General features: G+C 42.0%; 1 protein-coding gene across 16 annotated transcripts in view; it reads right to left on the reverse strand.

Moving 5' to 3' along the window:
• Positions 1-21,434, reverse strand: part of LOC140133169 (poly(rC)-binding protein 3-like) — a 778,519-nt gene that overhangs the window by 420,409 nt on the left and 336,676 nt on the right. For all 16 annotated transcript variants that reach the window (XR_011855824.1, XR_011855826.1, XM_072152955.1 and 13 more), the window contains one exon: positions 10,013-10,144. Coding sequence is in view for 14 of the 16 variants with exons in the window: in XM_072152955.1 (XP_072009056.1) it covers positions 10,013-10,144 (132 nt within the window). In the remaining 2 variants the exon portion in view is untranslated. The remainder of the gene's footprint in view (positions 1-10,012; positions 10,145-21,434) is intronic.

Raw genomic sequence — 21,434 nt, forward strand, 5'->3', positions numbered from 1 at the left:
AATAGCAGCAAAAATCATCAAGTAGGAGTCACAGTTGCCACAGCATGTGGGTGCATGTCTGGTGGCATCATGCCACCTTCCAGCGAGCTCCGATTGACTAATCTGTACAAATCAGCCAATCTTTAAACTTTAAACTATTGTACACTGTTTTGCACGTCTCATTCTAGGTTAGTGACAGTGTGCATAGCGGTGTATATCAAGGATATAAAAAGAGCAATACATGCTCTCTGGAGATGGGCGTCTGGGGTATAGACAGCTGAACGCTGTGCATGGAGACATTGGTGGACGTTGTGGAGGATCGTGGAGGCGAAGGTGTGCTTTTCACGCGGGAGGTATTTGTGCCAACGTCCTGGGCAGGGGGCTGACTAGCAGAGGAAGAAAATGACACAGTGGAAGGAGCAGTGGTGGGCCCGGGCGGAGGTGAACGGCCTTGCTTTCGTTGAGTGGGGTGTTTAGCATTCATATGCCTGCGCATACTGGTGGTGGTTAAGCTAGTAGTGGTGGAACCCCTGCTGATCCTGGTGTGGCACAGGTTGCAGGTCAGTCATCCGCTGTTTCTTTAAAGAACCTCTAGACTTCAGAAAATCTAGCCCTTGCCACGGGAGCTTCACTAAGTGAAACATTTGGCGCTGATGCACCAGCTCTGGCCTTGTCTCTCCGTCTGGCCCCACCACTGCCTCTTCTAACTTGTTCTTGTATAGGACTCGCCACCGTCTCACAAGCACTGTCTTCACCCGGCCTATCAACCCAGCTTGGGTCTGTCACCTCATCATCCTCCGATCCCTCAGTCTGCTCCCCCCTAGGACTTCCTGCTCTGACAACAACTTCATCACTGTCTGACAACTGTGTCTCCTCATCATCCGACACCTCTTTACATACTCACACTTCTTCCACTACGTCAAGAAGGTCATCATGACCCAGACTGCGACCGGTAGAAAACCTGGGCATCGGGAAAGAGCTCAGCAGCAACCTGACAAGTGGTTTGTGACTCTGGGAAGGGTCCAGAAAACAGTTCCTCAGAGTATGCCAGCTCAAATGCCAAATTTTCCTGGGAGGTGGCAGACTGGGGGGGAAGGAGGTTGAGGTGGAGGAGATGGAGGAGTGCTCACTTGGGTAACATAGGTGGACTGCATGGAAGACTGACTGGTGGACAAATGGCTAGAAGCATTGTCCGCAATCCACGACATCACCTGTTCGCACTGTTCTGGCCTCAACAGTGCTCTACCACGAGTCCCAGTAACTTGAGACATGCAGCTAGGGAGTGTAGCTCTGCGGCGTTCCCCTGCTCCCTCATCAGCAGGTGGTGCCTCACCCCGCCCAGGACCACTGCCTCTGACCCCTGCAGTAATTGGACGCCCACGCCTTGGTCCTCTACTTCTAGCCCTCGAATTCAACATTTTCAAAATTAAAGTCTATTATATAGACAAAACAGAAATATAAACTGTAAAAATTTGTGTTTTTTGTGTTTTTTATTTATTTTTTTGTGTTTTTTTTTATAGAACAAAACGGGCGGAGGTGAACGGCCTTGCTTCCATTGAGTGGGGTGTTTAGCATTCATATGCCTGCGCATACTGGTGGTGGTTAAGCTAGTAGTGGTGGAACCCCTGCTGATCCTGGTGTGGCACAGGTTGCAGGTCAGTCATCCGCTGTTTCTTTAAAGAACCTCTAGACTTCAGAAAATCTAGCCCTTGCCACGGGAGCTTCACTAAGTGAAACATTTGGCGCTGATGCACCAGCTCTGGCCCTGTCTCTCCGTCTGGCCCCACCACTGCCTCTTCCAACCTGTTCTTGTATAGGACTCGCCACCGTCTCACAAGCACTGTCTTCACCCGGCCTATCAACCCAGCTTGGGTCTGTCACCTCATTATCCTCCGATCCCTCAGTCTGCTCCCCCCTAGGACTTCCTGCTCTGACAACAACTTCATCACTGTCTGACAACTGTGTCTCCTCATCATCCGACACCTCTTTACACACTTCTTCCACTACGTCAAGAAGGTCATCATGACCCAGACTGCGACCGGTAGAAAACCTGGGCACCGGGATAGAGCTCAGCAGCAACCTGACAAGTGGTTTGTGACTCTGGGAGGGGTCCAGAAAACAGTTCCTCAGAGTATGCCGGCTCAAATGCCAAATTTTCCTGGGAGGGGGCAGACTTGGGGGGAAGGAGGTTGAGGTGGAGGAGATGGAGGAGTGCTCACTTGGGTAACATAGGTGGACTGCATGGAAGACTGACTGGTGGACAAATGGCTAGAAGCATTGTCCGCAATCCACGACATCACCTGTTCGCACTGTTCTGGCCTCAACAGTGCTCTACCACGAGTCCCAGTAACTTGAGACATGCAGCTAGGGAGTGTAGCTCTGCGGCGTTCCCCTGCTCCCTCATCAGCAGGTGGTGCCTCACCCCGCCCAGGACCACTGCCTCTGACCTCTGCAGTAATTGGACGCCCACGCCTTGGTGCTCTACTTCTAGCCCTCAAATTCAACATTTTCAAAATTAAAGTCTATTATATAGACAAAACAGAAATATAAACTGTAAAAATTTGTGTTTTTTTGTGTTTTTTATTTATTTTTTTGTGTTTTTTTTATAGAACAAAACGTGCAGAAGAAATCAGACAGCAACCACAGAAGATGATTGCTATGGCTAGTTTCTAACCTACACTGACAGAACACAAAAGGATTTTGTGCTGTGACTGAGTGTGTCACTTTAACTTTTGAAAAACGCTAATATAGCCCTAACAAGGGCTGTTGGGTTCTTGGAGAATCACTCCTGCCTAACAGTAAGGTTCTTGTAGAATCACTCCTGCCTAACAGTAAGGTTCTTGTAGAATCACTCTTGCCTAACAGTAATCTATTAGAACACCCTAACGCTATCCCTGACTAGCAGCAGCTAGCAGCAGCTCGCAACAGCATCCAGACAGAGAATGATCCGATCAGCGCGGGCAGGGGCTAGTCTATTCCAGGGTCACCTGATCAGGCCAGCCAACCACTGCTATCGTCATGTAAGTGTACCAAGTGATGCTTGTGATTGGCTCTGTTTCTGGCCGCCAAAAATCTAAACGCCGCAAGATGACATTTTCTCGAGCTAGCAAAATACTCGACCGAGCACCGAGCAGTTGCGAGTATGAGCATCAAGCTCGGACGAGTATGCTCGCTCATCTCTAATCACATGACCTCCATTTTGTTTATATATCTGTACACAGTCATGGATATTCAGCTTGAGAAAGGCTCATTGTTGCTCTTTCACATTGAATAAATCCACTAAGGTATTTTTTCACTACAATCTGGTGTGCTGTCTTTTTTTCCTTTGTCTCTATAACTGAAGGACCTGATGCCCGGACCTGTGCACCCGCTTTTTATTTTTGTTTACCCATTGTCTGTTTTGATAGTGCTGCTTGATCTTTTCTTACTGTATTCACTGCACAAACTATATTAATTATTTCCTAGTATTTGCTTAAAGCAAACAATCCCTTCAAGTTGTTCTCTCTGCTAAGTTTCAAATACACACAAAGGCCCACACTCATCAAAACGAGTGTGTAGAGCGTGTACAAAATCGCAATCAAAACTGTCTTCATTAACCTCTTAGAGCTGCTAATTTAGTATACATCAAGGGCTCACAAGGGTGAGCATATTGAAGAAAAAATCCCCTGCTAATAACCTCAATTGTTGCTAGTACCAATCACGGTTGTTAACCAGGATTTGCGCCACTGTGAGAGGTATTTAACTGTGGATTGTGTCGCAAGTGATCAGATTTTGGCACAATCGCGGCGACTTTCATCCTACAGATATCGGGGGACGGGCCACCAGATGATCCGACGGATTCGAACTGAGCACGGGATTTAACTTTAAAATTGTGTCGCAAGACAACGCACTTACATGCACAAGAAGGTGAACTCTGGCAGACCTGAGCAGGGAAGCGACAGATGCAGGATATCGAGTGCACATTCTTAGTGAATCGCGAGTGCGTTATCGTTGGAAGAGTGCAAGTAAATGTGCCCCATTGTAATGTTAATGGTTAATGCACCCTAGTAAATGTAGGGTTAAAGCACCCTAGTTAAAGTCAAAAAAAAATTTAAATCACCCCCTTTCACTAGAACTGATATAAAACTAAATGAACGGTAAAAATAAAAAACCATGTTAGGTATCACTGCGTACCAAAATGCCTGATCCATCAATATTTAAAAACGGAAAATAGTGCCCAACTGTCTTTTACTCTATTTTACATGATTTTATTTTTTTTTCTAATTACATCTTACACACCTCTGTACACTGAAGTATGAAAAAGTTATTAGCATTGAACCGAAGAATAAAGTTAATGTATCATTTGGAGCGCACAGTGAAAGTCGGAAAACCTGAGCCCAAAAGAGAGTGACGGAAATGCCCTTTTCAAACCCCTATGGATTCATTAGATACAGCCTCACCTCCTCGCCCCCATGACATCAGCCTTATTTGGGCCCTCAAGCAGTTCTGGCCCCAGGCTCTTGCCCAGGTATGCCCAGCGCTGATTGTCTTGTTGTACACAGTGCTGTGACAACACAAAACTGGCACAGACACTTTGGGGTTTAGTTACTAATGCGTTGTATGCACCTGTGGCCGAAGTTGTCCGTGCGAGAGCCATTGGAGTCGGAGTATCGTACTGTCTGGACTTTCTGGTGAGCTGATTTTTCTCTTGAAAATATTTTTCTGCTTGTTTGTGCCGGGTCGTGCACACCAGTATATGCCAGACCGCACTATTGCACAGTACAATGGATGTGAACCCTGAGGAGGCTGGAATTAGGTGCTTAATAGATGTTACAAATTGCACCGACAGAGCTTCAAAAGCCGCAAGTATTTTTACATACAATGCCTCCGAACGCCAGGGCTCAAATGATCTTGCAATGCATATGAATAAATTGGAGGATCTACTCATCAAAGAAATTAAGATATGGTGGGACTCCACAACCTTGAAATCATATGTTGAGAAAAATATGATCCCGCGGGGCTTGCGGTTAAGAAAATTTCCTACCACGGAATACAGCCCCGAATTCACACTACAATGGAATGCAGTGTTATCAAGCTGCTCCCTAAAGTTAATGCAACTTATCATCAGAGAAGAGGAACAGGCTCTTGTTCAGACTCGCAACCAAATAAAAGAAATACAAGAGGTAATACAACCCTTCTCTAACACAGAAGAATTCATCGCAATGGACTCTAAATTACGCAATAACATTACTAAGGTTGAGGACGGAATCATGAATACAAAACAAAATAAATTTCAGCGTGATGCACAAGACTATGCCACTGATCAGGTGTATGTTCGAAAACAATATAATCATGGGAACATACATAAAACCAGGTCGATTCTAAAAAAGAGGAAATCGCATAAAAAACGCAGGAATGATAGTAAAGTCAGTTTCACAGACACTGACACCTCAATTGCTACCACCTCTGATGATTTGTCAGATTCTTCTGCGTCTTCTACACCTGTATTAGGAGAGACTTCATTCCGGAGTTCCTCCCAAACAACAAAAAGGCAACCAGGGTAAAAATAAAGACAAAAAATCATCAAAAAACGCCGAAGAGGAGGCAGTAAACATTGATCTAGCCTCGAAAGAATACACTCTAAGGAAACAAAAATGAATCATAGCCCTGTATACAATTTATCAAGCTACATCATCAGTCCTCAACAAATTTCTCTTCTTTCCAAAGGTATGGGTTTTTCCCCTACAAATAATTTCGATATTTTTCGGACTATCCTTGATGTAAATAAATTAGTGCGGAACATTACCTTACGTAAACATTTTTCCTTATGTGAAGACAATTATCCATATGATGCTTCTGGAGAGAGTATAGTTGAATTGAGTCTGAACAGAGATATGAATTCCTTTGAGGATCAATTTCATATTTCAACACTACGCCAACTACAGGGGGAGTCGGAACACAGAACAACCATAAATCTTAACACTACATTTAGAACTGCTAATCCATCTTTCTATCCCATCACATCGCGATCACCAGCAATGGACACCTTTCAAGAACAAGTGGAACGGGACCTTATGAAATTAAAAAATGAAACTACACATCTACAACAACGCAACATTTCTAAATCGGAACGCAAGGCCATTCGAGAATTGAAAAATAACTCTGACCTCCTGGTTCGCGTTGCGGATAAAGGAGGGACCATAGTGTTGTTAAATGCTGAGTTATACAAAAATCTAAATCTGGAAATTCTGGGGGATACAAGTACATATAAAAAACTAAGGTCCAACCCTACTACCACCTTTCAAGCCCAACTATACAATATTTTAGAATATGGCTTGAAAATAGGGGCCATTTCTCAAAAAATAGTTGATTACTTAAATGTAAAATTCCCTGTTACCCCAATCTTTCATTCATTGCCCAAAATCCACAAGGAGATTTTTCCTCCTCCCCTTCGCCCTATTGTTGCGGGCATTGGGTCTCTGAGTGAAAGATTGGGGGAGTGGGTGGACCACCACTTGAAACCGCTGGTATCTACCATACCTGGTCTCCTTAAAGATACCAAACACGTTATCTCCCTTTTAGATGGTAAAAATTGGAAAGAGAAATACTATTGGCTATCTTGCGATGTGGTAAGTCTGTATCCATCACTAGACCATGATGTTGCGCTACAATGTTTGTCTTACTGTTTGGAGAAATATAGCCAATATACATCTGCAGTTAAGGAATTTCTCACGATATCAGTTGAATTTCTGTTAAAGAAAAATTATTTTGCATTTAATGATGAATTTTTTTTACAGCTGTGTGGGGCCTCCATGGGGGGGTAGGTGCTCCCCGTCCCTGGCTAATTTATATATGGCCAGATGGGAGAAGCTCTACCTCTTCATGGAGATTAACCCTTACCTTTCCCATATCAGGTGGTACGGTCGTTATATCGACGACCAGCTCCTGATATGGGAGGGTACAGTATCTGAAGCCAACAATTTTGTGCATTATTTGAATTCTAACACCATGAACCTAAAGTTTACCCATAACTTTCAAGATAAAAAAATTAATTTTTTGGATATTGAACTAACCAGTACCACAACAATACAAATCTCTCCATATGAGAAACCAACAGCATCAAATTCTATTCTTTTGGCCAATTCCTGTCACCCCAATCATGTGATTAAAAACATTCCCACGGGGGAACTAATACGTACCAAAAGAAATTGCTCCACACTAGCGACGTATGAGATAGAGGAGAAAAAAGTATACAATAGATTATCGGACAGAAATTATCCGAAATGGATGCTCAATAGAGCATCTCACATTGTGAAAAATATTCCACGAGATAATCTACTGTATTCATCTACAAAGAACTCTAGTGGGTTAAGAAATAATGCCAATATGCCTGAGGTCACATCTAAAAAATGTACTTCTCCGATTGTATTTTCCACGGTATACAGTGTCCAATATAAAGAAATTGAGAAAATAATTTTTAAGAACTTACCAGTATTACAAACAGATCCAGCATTGGCACAAATAGTAGATAAAAACATCAAATGTGTAGCTAAAAAAGCCCCCACCTTAAGCAGCATATTATCACCAAGTTTATTTCAACAAAAAAAGATGAAAACCACGTGGCTCAGTCCTAAGGGTTTTTTTAAATGTGGAGCCACACGGTGTAAATGCTGTTCTATTGCTGATCCCGAGAAAACTTTTTCATCCCATCATTTGGATACAAACTATGATATCAACTATGATATTTATCAACTGTAACACTAAATATGTGATATACCAGATATATTGTACCGCATGTTGTCTTGACTATATTGGTTGTACTACCAACAGCTTAAAGACGCGCATAAGAAGACATCTATCAGATGCCAGTTTAGATGGTGCGGTTCACATTTCGGCAGTATCAAAACATATTAGGGACTGCCATGCAGGTGATTGCAGTGTTCTCAGATGCAAGGGGATAGAAAAAATTACTAAACCTAAGAGGAGTGGAGATCTAAAGCGGATACTCCTGAATCGTAAAACGTTTTGGATCTTCACGTTGCAAACAAGAGTCCCATACGGTTTAAATAGAAAACAAGATTTGATCCATTTTTGTTAATATGCAGTTCTCTACCTAACATTTATTAAGCATTGCAGAGAAAACATAATGTTTTTAACATATAAATTTTATCACACATGTTTTCAGCATAGCATGAGTTAAATTTGATTGTGAAATCATGTGATCTGGAAGTGACGTATATGAGGCGATTGTGCAGTAAGTTATGCATAAGCCATAAGTAAGGTCGTGTACCGAAACGCGTAGGCTTGTAGCCTTTATGTCTTTTTTCAATCCTATGTACTGTGCTGTACATGTTCACTTTTTTAAAAGGACGAAATAAACATTAATATTTTTTATCTACTTACCAACTCCGCGTGCCCAGCTGGATGTGTTTTCACTTCTCAATTACCTTAGTTACCAATGGTCCCACTGCCGCATTTTTGTTGGGTTTTCCGACTTTTTGGAGATCGCGCCGGTGATTTTGTCGCAAGCGATCGGATTTTGGTGCATCTGCGCCAGCTTTCATGCGACAGAAATCTGGGGGCGGACCGCCGGACAATCCAACGGATTCGGACAAACCGCAGGATTTAACTTTGAATTTGTGTCGCAAGATCAAGCACTTAGATGCACTGGGAAGAAGAATGTGAACTCCGGCGGACCTGATCGGGGAAGCGACAGATGCATGATATCGGCCGCACGATCTTAGTGAATTGCGGCAGCTGTGCATTGGAGTTGGGGAACGCACCTCTGGGATCATGCAGGGATGGGTAAGTAAATATGCCCCTTTATGTGCCATCAGTTTGCACATTCTTTTCAGAGCAAAGTCAGAAAGATTACTGGCGCAAACTCTTTAATTTTTTTAGACTTTTAATGGTGCTTGTGCTTTTTTGCACCTAAAAGAGTCCTCTTTCAAAGTTTGGCATTATCTAGTTTTCTGCAGTGTTCCCTAGGTTATCAGGAGAATCCAGATGCGAAAGTTGCGACTTTTTAAAAAGTCGCAAAAAGTCACACATTTTGGTGCAAATCTACAGCTGCCCTGACTTATTTGCAACTTTTGTTTTCAAAAGTCACAAATTCACCAGATGCCCCAAGGAAAAAGCAGTAAGACACATCTGACCTGATAAGAAAAGTCCCAAAAACAGACTGACAAAGGTCTTATTGCGTAACTTAAAGGGGTCTTAAGTGCGTTACTTAAAGGGGTATTCCTACCTCTGCAAGTTGGGTAGAGATTCATGTGACTAATATGCTTTATTTTTTAAAAAAAGGTGTGCAAATGGCCAAAAATGTTTTAACATGGGGCTAACTTGACCATTAATTACAGGTCATGTTGTCCCTAGATACAGCCAGCGCCGCACGGCAGCAGAGGTGGCCACGCAGGCGCTTGGTTTATGTTTTCCATAAGTGAAATAAAGATAAGAATATGTGAGCGCGCATAGCTCATGCATGCGCCATTCACATACATTGGGCCACTTTATTGAATAGCGGAAGACAGCTGAGGGACGCGCTGGAGATGCCCCTCAGCTGTCTTCCGCTATTATACAAAGCGGCCAGATGTATGTGAACGCAGCATGTGCGAGCTATGTGTGCTAACATATTGTTGTCTTAATTTCACTTTCAGAAAGCCATATACCAGGCACCTGCGCGGCCACCTCAGCTGCCGTGCGGCGCTGGCCGTATCTAGGGACAACATGAACTGTAACTAACTAAGGGTCACGTTAGCCCCATGTAGAAACATTTATGGCCATTTGCACACATTTTTTTTTAAATAAAGCATATTAGTCACAAGAATCTCTAACCAACCTCTTAAATAAACAGAAAAAAAATTGCTGAGGTCGGAATACCCCTTTAACACAAGGCTGGAACTAGTTAGGATTTGTTCACAACTGTTTTGATGCATTTCAAAACGCATTCGTTACTGCCACGTGTGGAATCCGTCAGGATTAGCGGCAGGATGAATATCAATTTGAAGCAGAATATAACAGCAGAACCTTTGAATGAATATGAACTTATTCTTACCTCTCTGATTTCTTTTATTTTGGACCCTCCTTTTCCTATAAGAGATCCACACTGACTTGCAGGGACAACAAGCCGTAATGTTACAGGTGGTTTGCTTGTAACTGTGCTATTTGTCATGGAAGCATTGATATCCTGAAATGACAATAAACATACAAATTGGGTTAATTTATAGAAACATAATAAAATGAAAAGTAATATGTACCCTAGAGATGAGTTGCATATAATAATAATAATCTTGAAGATTAAGTATAGCATTGTAACAAATAATGAGAACTAAAAACCATAAAACAAAGAGTACCATATTTTACAGATGTAGTAAAGCAAAGCTGGTGCATGGTGAAACAGCATGGTGAAACAGTTTTATAAAGTTTTTATGATATGGCTTTTTATATCATGGTTTTTATGATATGGCTTTATGATATGTGTGTTTGCGAAAGAAAACATAGCTGTTTCTTTAATTGCAGACACTTTACCATATATTTTTTGTAATAAGAGTATAATTTTGGGGGGAGCGGCAGGATAATTAGGTAATTTACCAATATACATCTATATAAAGTTCTGCACTGCTTTCTTGATATGTAAATGTAAGTGTCCTGTCTTTTACCTTATCAGCCAGAGATTCCATGCCATAAAACGGGTGCAGATGGAGGATCATGTGAACGTATCTTACCATGAACAATAGCCCTGCTATAGCCCTGTGAGGGAATAGAATCCATTTTCTCTTTTGTTCTCACACCATGTCATTACAAAGACCCCTATGCATAGTACCATCCCCCACGCACATAGATCATTTTACAGATACATCCTGTTCAAGGCAATTGGAATGCGAGCATGCTCAGTAAGTTTCTATGTCCCAAGAACCTATAAAAACTATCTGCTACCTAAATAAATGGGAATTCTCTCAAACATGTGAAGGTCTGAGTGGTTCACCGAGCAGCTCGTACTATACAATGATTTGGACCAACATCACATTAGAGATGGAAATATTTGTCTAACAAATTGGTTGCTGTAACCCGGGATGGGTTTTGCATGACGCCTACTGAACAATTTGTGGACCACCATCCAAGAATAGACAGACCATGCAGGGTATATGGGTATTGTGTGAGTTTGAACATGTGTGTTTGATAGCGCTTTATTCTGATACTGTACTGTACTGGTTTTAGGAAAGTAACATAGCCTCTACCTAAAGAGTCAGCCTTGAAAAGTAGTTGGTAGATCGTAATTCGCTTGAGACAAAGGAGACTGAGTTTGGACAGTCAGACTTTATAAATTTTTTTTTTGTGGTAGGATCCCAATCTGCTTGAAGGAAGGTGACTAGAGCAGTCATACTTGACAGGCAAAAGTTTAGGAAAAAATTAAAATAAAATAAAAGTGGTTAAAACTGCCCTAAGGAAGAGAGACTGCGAGTGTGTGCCGGCCCTAGAGATATATAGAAAATTATGGGAAAATTGCTAGGTAGGATGAGAGCAATTCGGAGGGAAACCAGAAGTACAGATCGTGAAAGAGAAAGAGGGAAAAGATGCTGTAAAAGGATGTCAGATTTCCGATTTGCGACGATTTCCCCTGAATTGCCCCGGGATTTTCGGCACATGCGATCGGATTGTGGCGCATCGGCGCTGGCATGCACGCGACGGAAATCGGGGGGCGTGGCCGAACGAAAACCCGACAGATTCGGAAAAACCGCCGCATTTAAAACAAAAAATCTGTCACGGAGCTTGCACTTACCTTCACTCAGCCCGGCTCGGTGAACTCCAGCGCGTTCTGATGCTTTTCAGCGCAGCAGCGCCACCTGGTGGACGGCGGAGGAACTACCTTAATGAATCCTGGCCGGACCCGAATCCAGCGCAGAGAACGTGCCGCTGGATCGCAAATGGACCGGGTAAGTAAATCTGCCCCATTATCCTTTGCAGGCTTGGACCTGAGAAATCTTGTGATGTAAGTTTAATAACATCAGACATATAGGGGCACATTTACTTACCTGGTCCGTTCGCGATCCAGCGGCGCGTTCTCTGCACTGGATTCGGGTCCGGCCGGGATTCATCAATGCAGTTCCTCCGCCGTCCACCAGGTGGCGCTGCTGCGCTGAAGTCCGCTGGAATGCCTCGAAATACACCGGCCTACCCAGGATGAAGGTGAGTGAAATTTTCGCGACACAATTTTTTTTTTAAATGCGGCGTTTTTTCCGAATACGTCGGGTTTTCGTTCGGCCACGCCCCCCGATTTCCGTCGCGCGCATGCCGGCGACGATGCGCCAAATTCCGATCGCGTGCGCCAAAAACCCGGGGCAATTCAGGTACAATCGGCGCAAAACGGAAATATTCGGGTAACACGTCGGGAAAACGCGAATCGGGCCCTTAGTAAATGACCCCCATAGTGTAGAATTTTATAAATACACCTAAAGTTTGAAGGGTGTGGTCAAAAGTTTTAGCAATCTGTGTAGGAGTGAACTGGGACACTTAGTACTACAAACAGCCCAGGGGGAAGGAGGGGGCTGCCTTCCCCTTTGTCTAGGACTCAGTGAACACAGGAGGGGGAGGAGGACAAGTGATGGAATGTTAAGATGCATGAAAGGGACAATGAGAATGTGTGTTCATTACTGAGGACTGATAACCCTGACGGCCCTAAGCAGATTTTGGTTTGATTCGCTGCAACTCCTGTAATTGTAATGGTTTAACCAAGAGATAAACCTTCCCATGATCCTGTACTATTAGTCCTATTCAGCAGCTATGACTGAGATGATTATTAGGAGCTTTTCAGGCAGAAGCTATAACACCCCTAGAAGCCTCCTACGTCACTGTCTCTAGTGATGCTTCTGCTCAGTAACGCTGTTCCTCAGCATGTGCCCCCAGTATGACTGTATAGTTTTATAATAAGGTCTAAGCAATTTGTATGCTGTATGTCTCCTATTATACAGCATTGGTACATCAGCATTGGTCGCAAAACTGTGTTTATCTGGAATATATTGCTCCCTTTTTTATTGGAAAGATGCTGGTTCCAAGTGGGTCCTCTCGGGTATGGCAGGGTGGACCACAAAACAAAGAAGAAACAAAGCGCAAAAAAACTCAAGTGGTTCTTTGTTACATCAGGTGTAGAGATAAATGATGACTCTCACCTGGTGGTAGAATAATCTGAGCGTGTCAGCGAGCAGGTATGCTCTTGAGTGTTTATGGGCATCAGGAGACGCTGGCAGCCATGAGATCCTATTTTGGTCCGTTCTCCCAGGATGATGGACCAACAAGTGAATACAGTGCACGCGGAATAAAAGATCTCATCAGTAACGGTGCTGCGACGCCCGAAAGTCACAAGCAAACAGGAGGTAAAATTGTACTATTTTATTAGATCACTATGAGGATGAAATAAACCCTCCGGGACACCCCATAATTTCGGGCATTGGCTGTCTCACCAACCAATTGTCGCACTTCTTAGACTTATTTTTGCAACCTTTGGTGAAACAGTTACCTCCATACCTCAGAGATTCCACACACTTAATTGAAGATTAAGAATCCATCAATTGGGAGAAAGACTTCGTCTTTGCATCCATTGATGTGACCTCGTTATATTCTAATATCTCCCACGAATTAGGTTTAAGGGCGATTAAACATCATCTCACCAGCGATAATACAATCCCAGAGGAACAAATACATTTTATACTCAAGGGACTAGAGTTTATCCTGACACACAATTACTTCTCATTTCAGAAAAAGATCTTCCATCAGCTGTTAGGAACAGCCATGGGGACTCGAGTGGCTCCCAGCTACGCAAATTTGTTCATGGGCCACTTCGAGTCCTCAATGGTCTACAATACCAACTTTTGGGAAACACACATCGTGTACTATCGTCGATAAATCTTTATGATTGTAAAAGGGACAACAGAAGAAGCACAAACATTTGTCGAAAGCCTAAACAACAACAACTGGGGCATTAATTTCACGGCAAATGTGGACAAAAACAAAATATTCCTTGGATCTGCTCTACTTGCCAGACACCGTTGCAGCACCGAATCAGAAAACCCTGATGTACAGACCGGCCAGGGAATGTGAGTGTTCTTTTTAAATTGATTTGCAAAAACAAAATGGTTTTTCTAGACCTAGAGATGACCCATCAGGCTGAAAAAATAGTCACTAAAGACCATTTTAAAAAAGTTGACAGTAATGGGTATCTCGACTACAGTGCCCATTACAAGAAATGGTTAAAAAACTTACCCTTTAGTCAGTTCGCCAGAGTTTGAAAAAACTGTACCTTAGATAGTGACTATAAATCTCAAGCGAAAATTATTATAAGAAACAAATTCTCCGAAAAACACTTCCCCAAAACATTAATCAAAAAAGCATACCAGCAAAATATGGAAAAAAAGAATGGACCTAAAACCAAACAAAAACTAAGCGAAGAAACAAATTCAAACTACAACTTTATCACCACTTTCGATAAAGGTCACACAGCGATCATAGGCATCTTACAGAAATACTGGTACATACTACTACAGGACCCGATCCTAAAAAAAGAACTGCCACCGCTACCCAAAATTACTTATCGCAAGGCTAGATCAATAAAAAACATCCTAGCACCAAGTAGGATCCAAACAAATAGAAAGGAAAGTGCAATAAATAAACCAGGAAAAACACTGGGTTCATTTAAATGTTTTAAAAAGAAATGTTTATGTTGTAACATAATAGAACATAATAAATGTGTTTTTAAATCCTCCAGTACAGGGGAAACATTCAATTGCAAACATCACATAACTTGTGATTCTGCATTTGTGGTCTACTTGATAACTTGCAGTTGTGGTTTACAATACGTGGGACGAACATCCCAGTACCTTCATATAAGAGTAAATGGCCACAGGTTCAAAACGAAAACAGGGTTCCTCAAACAGAGTCTTTTAAGACATCTCACTATAACACATAAGAAAAGTTTTCATGATATTAAAATTATGGGCATTGAGCAGATCCCAGAAAACATAACTAACGGACAGGAACAACTAAACAAACGTGAATCCTTTTGGATCTATAAACTCAAGTGCCTCCAGCCAGACAGCTTGAACGAAATAATAGAATTTGTCTGACGATGAAAATATTCCATCAAGTACATAGCTACCCTTCATACATACCATATAATCAGGCCATCCTTGGTCTACTATTACAGTACCCACTGCATTTAAAGATCAGAAACGACTCAGCGCAGTCACCGCGAGAACTGTGCGAAATCATGTGAGCTAAACATTGTGATGTTTAGCTCACATGATTTCGCACAGTTCTCGCGGTGACTGCGCTGAGTCGTTTCTGATCTTTAAATGCAGTGGGTACTTGGCAACCGCAAACAAACCTCCGAACTGACACACACCTATCATTCAACTCGAGTGAGACCACAATAAGAGCGCATCACAAGGAATACCCCTAAATTTGAACATAGCTCTACAGGCTTTTATGTGTTTTGACATGTATTTTTAAGAACAGTGATGTTTTTTAAATATAGATATTGGGCAGTTTTTTCTGTCTTTCTGTTTTTAGTTTTTTTTTTGTCCTTTTGTGATGTCACTTCCGCTGTACGTCATTAGACGTCAGCAAACATTTGTTGTATATATATGTGTGAGATTACATGTAAAAAAGTATATGTCTTTTACACCTGTGGAAGGCTCTGGTACAAGTTTACCTCCAGTTTGCTTGTGGCTTTCGTACGTCGCAGTGCCGTTACTGACGAAATCTTCCATTTCGCGTGCACTGTATTCATTTTTTTATTGTTTTCATTTAAGTTTAAGCCAAGCACCTTACAGAGGAGAGGAAGCAGGCCAGAAGCTCTGCTGATCGTGTGTAACATGACTCAACCTGGACCCTTCTTGGTTTTGTACCCTACTGCTGCCTGTGTATAAAAAGCTTCTCTAGTAGTTTTGGACTATCCTGTTACTATTTCACCTCTTCATAACTAGAAACCTTAGTTATAATGTGCCATCTTTATGATGTATTACATTGAATCCAGCTCCGCTACTTTCGCTAGATTCAAAAGGGGGGAGACATGAGGTACACGGCTTCTATTTAAAATTTTGTATTATCTTAATGATAAATGAACCAGTTGCCTTTTAATATGTCAAAACTGAATATATCACTAATCTAAATTTTGAGTTTTTTTGTAGATGGCTCTAGAAACCAGGACATGAGGTTAATTCTACATCAGAGATGCAGTGGTCACACAACATGAGGTAACAAAAGCAGAACCGCTCCTAACCTACCTGTCTGTACAGGAGGCGGAGGTGAAGGCACTGATGGAGTTGTGTAAAGTGGCAGAGGGTAAGAATGTGACTCTTTTTTGGGATTCCTTAAGATTCCTAACCTCATATAGCAAGTTCATCAACAACTATGAAACTTTGAAATAGCTGATAGAAGTCTAAGTGTTACAATAAAGGTCCATACAGGAAGGTAAAACCTATAAAGCTATAACATACTGGTTACTAGAAAGCCTAGGGGAAAGGAGCCTGTATCAGTACAGTCCGTGACCCTCGCTGTCCTAGTAGGGTTATCTATACTCCTGTCTTTATAGAAACAGCCTTCACAGGTGAGGAAGCAAGACTGGAGTAAAACTGGGACCCCATGGATGGAGGATGAACTATGGCAAAAAGGTGACTAGCAATGTCTGCCAAGGGCCTTTTACCTTATGATGGTTCAGTGCACCCACAGGTTGAGAGACCAGTCTAAGACTCTATATGCTCCGGGGTGGATAAGTATTGAGTAGATTCACTTTTGCTACTGTCCATTTACACAAGTATGTTTTATATATGCTTAGTACAATGTAGGGAGAGTAGTGAAAACCCTCATATATACACTCCGTAGCCGCTTTACCCCTTCCAGAGGTTGCAGATTGGCTAAGAACAGCTACCAAAGGTAAGTAGCTATGAACAAGTGCTTGTGTAAGTGCTTTTCTGGGTAATCTGAACCCTATCCTGTAACTAAAGCATTTGTAAAGACCACTGCCAGGGATCGATGAATATGTTAGTCCACCTATTCTAGAGACTAAAGTAAAAATCTCTATTGGGATAGTAATATAGTTGATGACAGCACCAGGGATTAAATAGGCTTTCACATACTGAGGTTGTTTTATAGAATTGACCCATGGATGAACATATACTTCCCTAAGGTTGTTCAGAGGTGTCATAGAGAATTGGTAGGGTGTCCAAAAACCTGCAGAAACATTTTTCTTAGGTGCATAGCCAAGTATCTGTTTTAGTTCCAGAGCCTGATAAAGTAGCTAGAGCACAGGACCTGCACCCAGGTGATGAGATGGTCCTGATGTGACTCACCTGTAGAGTCTTTTGAAGGGTCATCCCAAATACCTGTGACACATCCACCAAAATGACAAGGAGACTGCGACAGCTGAAGAAGAAGAGCGCAGGACCCAGAGACTACAGAACATGAATCTGTGTATCTCGATGCTGCTATGGACATTGTCACTCTTACCACTTGCAGCATCACTAGGGAAAGATTGTGATCATACTGTCTTTTAGCAGCTATGCAAAAGAAAGCTGTGACAGTGTGTGTGCTGTATACTATGTCTAATAGTACTCAGGGGGTTGGTAGGGAGAAATGTATAAGGATATAAACCAATAGGTTTATACCAAGCAGGTGAAGTGGTCAGATAAGTCCTGGATGTGTGATTAGCAGATTAAAAATAAAAATTTTTATCCAATTGGTTCTAGATCTCCGGAAATAGATATGTTCTAAACGTTGATAGAAAGAGACTTACAAGAATTGAACAGTAATTCAAAAAAATCACACTGTAACCTGACGAAACCGCAAGTGAAGGCATTAAAAGAACTGCAGAATAACAAAAGTATAACAGTCCGCATGGCGGATAAGGGTGGTTCTATAGTAGTGTTGGATAGTGTTTTGTATGAAAATTGCATTATGCAAATGTTAGAAGACAGTAAAATCTATAAAGTACTTACCCATGATCCCACGAATAATGTGAAACAAACACTAATACATAATGTTCAATGGGGGGTATCCCTGGGTTTACATACTGATAAAGAGGATGCATTTCTGGTTCCTGATCATCCATTATTATCTTCTATGCCTTTCCAAAAACCCATAAAAATATTTTCCCTCCACCCCTTCGCCCTATAATATCCGGGGTAGGATCTCTTCTGGAACGACTAAGTGTGTAGTTAGACTCTTACCTACAACCTATGGTAAAAATGTTACGGGGATATTTACAAGATGCCAAACAAGTACTTCAAACTATGACCAATTTACAATGGGAGGAAGGCTACATCTGGGTCACATGTGATATTGTGTCACTATACACAAACATACCCCATGGCAAAGCACTGTTAGCCTTGGAACAACATATGACGTTATACACAGATTATACATATGACTTGCAACAATAGTATCATAGTATCATAGTATATAAGGCTGGAAGGAGACGCAAGTCCATCAAGTCCAACCTTCAAGAATTAAATAAATGTTTTATCCCCATAACCCGTGATATTTTTTCTCTCCAGAAAGTCATCCAGGCCTCTCTTGAACATGTACATAGAGTCGGCCATAACAACCTCCTGCGGCAGAGAGTTCCACAGTCTCACTGCTCTTACAGTAAAGAACCTTTGTCTATGGTGATGGTAGAATCGCCTCTCCTCTAGGCGTAGAGGATGCCCCCTTGTCCTGGTCACAGGCCTAGGTATAAAAAGATCTTTGGAGAGATCCTTGTACTGTCCGTTCAGGTATTTGTACATTGTAATGAGGTCTCCCCTCAGTCGTCTTTTTTCTAAACTGAATAATCCCAAATTTTGTAATCTGTCAGTGTATTCTAGTCCCCCCATTCCCCTAATAATCCTGGTTGCTCTCCTCTGCACCCGTTCCAGCTCTACTATATCCTTTTTATATACTGGTGCCCAAAACTGTACACAATATTCCATGTGTGGTCTGACCAGGGATTTGTATAAGGGCAGAACTATGTCTTTATCATGAGAATCTATTCCTCTCTTGATACATCCCATTATTTTATTTGCTTTAGCAGCAGCCGCCTGGCTCTGGTCACTAAAATTAAGTTTACCATCCACCAATACCCCCAAGTCCTTTTCAGCTTCAGTTTTACTAAGTAATTGACCGTTAAGAAAATAATTATACTTTTTGTTTCCATGGCCCAAGTGCATAACTTTACATTTATCTACATTAAACCTCATCAACCATTTCTCTGCCCATCCCTCAAGCTTCCACAAATCCCTCTGTAATGCTAAACTATCGACCTCAGTATTTATTACTTTACACAGCTTAGTATCATCTGCAAATATTGAAACTTGACTGTGTAAACCCACTACAAGGTCATTAATAAAAATATTAAAAAGAAGTGGCCCCAATACTGACCCCTGTGGCACTCCACTGGTAACATCAACCCAATCTGAGAATGTGCCATTAATGACCACCCTCTGTTTTCTATCACTAAGCCAATTACTTACCCAGATACACAGATTTTCTCCTATTCCCAGCAGTCTCATTTTATATACCAACCTTTCATGTGGCACGGTGTCAAATGCCTTTGAAAAGTCCAGATATAAAACATCCACAGCGTCCCCCAGATCCAGTCTTGAACTTACCTCCTCGTAGAAACCAATCAGATTAGTCTGACAGGACCGATCTCTCATAAACCCATGCTGTCGCTGGGTTATAAGGTTGTGCACAGTGAGATACTCCAGGATAGCATCTCTAATAAACCCCTCAAATATTTTCCCCACCACAGCAGTTAGACTTACGGGTCTGTAGTTTCCAGGATCGCTATTTGATCCTTTTTTGTATATTGGTACCACATTTGCTATGCGCCATTCCTGTGGAACATAACCAGTCCTCAGTGAATCTTCAAATATTAAAAATAACGGTCTGTCTATCACCGTACATAATTCATGCAGAACCCGGGGGTGTATGCCATCTGGCCCAGGTGATTTATCTATCTTAGTGGTTGCGAGGCGGCGCCGTACCTCTTCCTGGGTTAAACTGTTGACATTATAAAAAGAATTTACATTATTCCTCATTGTGTCTTCCACCAGGGGATTTTCCTGGGTAAAGACAGTTGAGAAGACGACATTCAGTAGATTGGCCCTTTCCTCATCTCCTTCCACCATGACCCCTATGTTATTTCTAAGGGGACCCACGCTCTCTGTTTTTAGTTTCTTATCATTTATATACTTGAAAAATAATTTGGGATTATTTTTGCTCTCCCTGGCAATATTTCTTTCAGTCTCTATTTTTGCGGCCTTTATCTGTTTTTTACAGGATTTATTTTTCTCTCTATAATCCTGTAATGCCTCATCGCTACCTTCACGTTTTAGCACCTTTAACGCTTTATCTTTCTCGTTTATTGCTTTCCTTACAAGACTAGTTAGCCACATAGGCTTTTTCTTGTTCCTTTTATGCTTTTTCCCATAAGGTATGTGTTTCTCACAGGACTTTTTCAGAATATATGAGAAAAAGTCCCATTTTTGGGGGGGGCTTTTGTCTTTGAGAGCATTATCCCAGTCTATGCCTTTAAGGTCTTCCCTTAGTTGATGAAAATTTGCCCTCCTGAAGTTTAGAGTGTTGGTTGCCCCTTCACTAACGTGCTTAGTAAAGCGTAATACAAAATCATTGATATTATGATCACTATTCCCCAGGTTCCCCCCAACCTGTAGTTTTGATACCCTATCAGGTCTGTTGGTAAGGATAAGGTCCAGCAGTGCCCCCCCTCTTGTTGGCTCCAGGACTAGTTGCGACAGGTAATTGTCTTTTGTTGTTGACAAGAACCTGTTGACAAGGACCTGCAGGTTTCTGCCCCCCAGTCAATATCTGGGTAATTGAAGTCCCCCATGATAAGTACTTCACCATGCTTTGAAGCCGCATCCATTTCACTTATCAGCATTTCCTCTGCTGCCTCCATTATATTTGGAGCCTTATAACAAACCCCTAGTAATATTTTATTTTTCCCTCCTCTTATCTCCACCCATAGGGACTCCACATTTGCGTTACTGATGTCATCTCGCAAGATGGGCTTGAGGCAAGAGTTCACATATAAACAAACCCCTCCCCCTTTTTTATTTATACGATCCTTTCTAAAAAGACTATAACCATCTATAGTAACAGCCCAGTCGTAGCTACTGTCCAGCCATGTCTCGCTGATACCCACTATATCATATTTCCGTTCCAACATCAAGAGTTCCAGTTCCTCCATTTTGTTTGTGAGGCTTCTGGCATTTGTGTACATACACTTTATATTGTTTTCCCTGTCCGTATTCCTTTTGTCCTTATTTCCCAATCTCATTCCAGCCCCCCTTCCTCCCCCATGGACTATGGCTCTTCCCAGCTCTCTATGTACACCGTCTATTTGCCCTGCACAAGTGTAGTTGCCCTCCCCCCAGGTCTCTAGTTTAAACACTCCTCCAACCTTCTGGCCATTTCTTCCCCTA

This window comes from Engystomops pustulosus, chromosome 5 (genome assembly GCF_040894005.1).
Source record: "Engystomops pustulosus chromosome 5, aEngPut4.maternal, whole genome shotgun sequence".
In the NCBI taxonomy this organism is placed as follows: domain Eukaryota; kingdom Metazoa; phylum Chordata; class Amphibia; order Anura; family Leptodactylidae; genus Engystomops; species Engystomops pustulosus.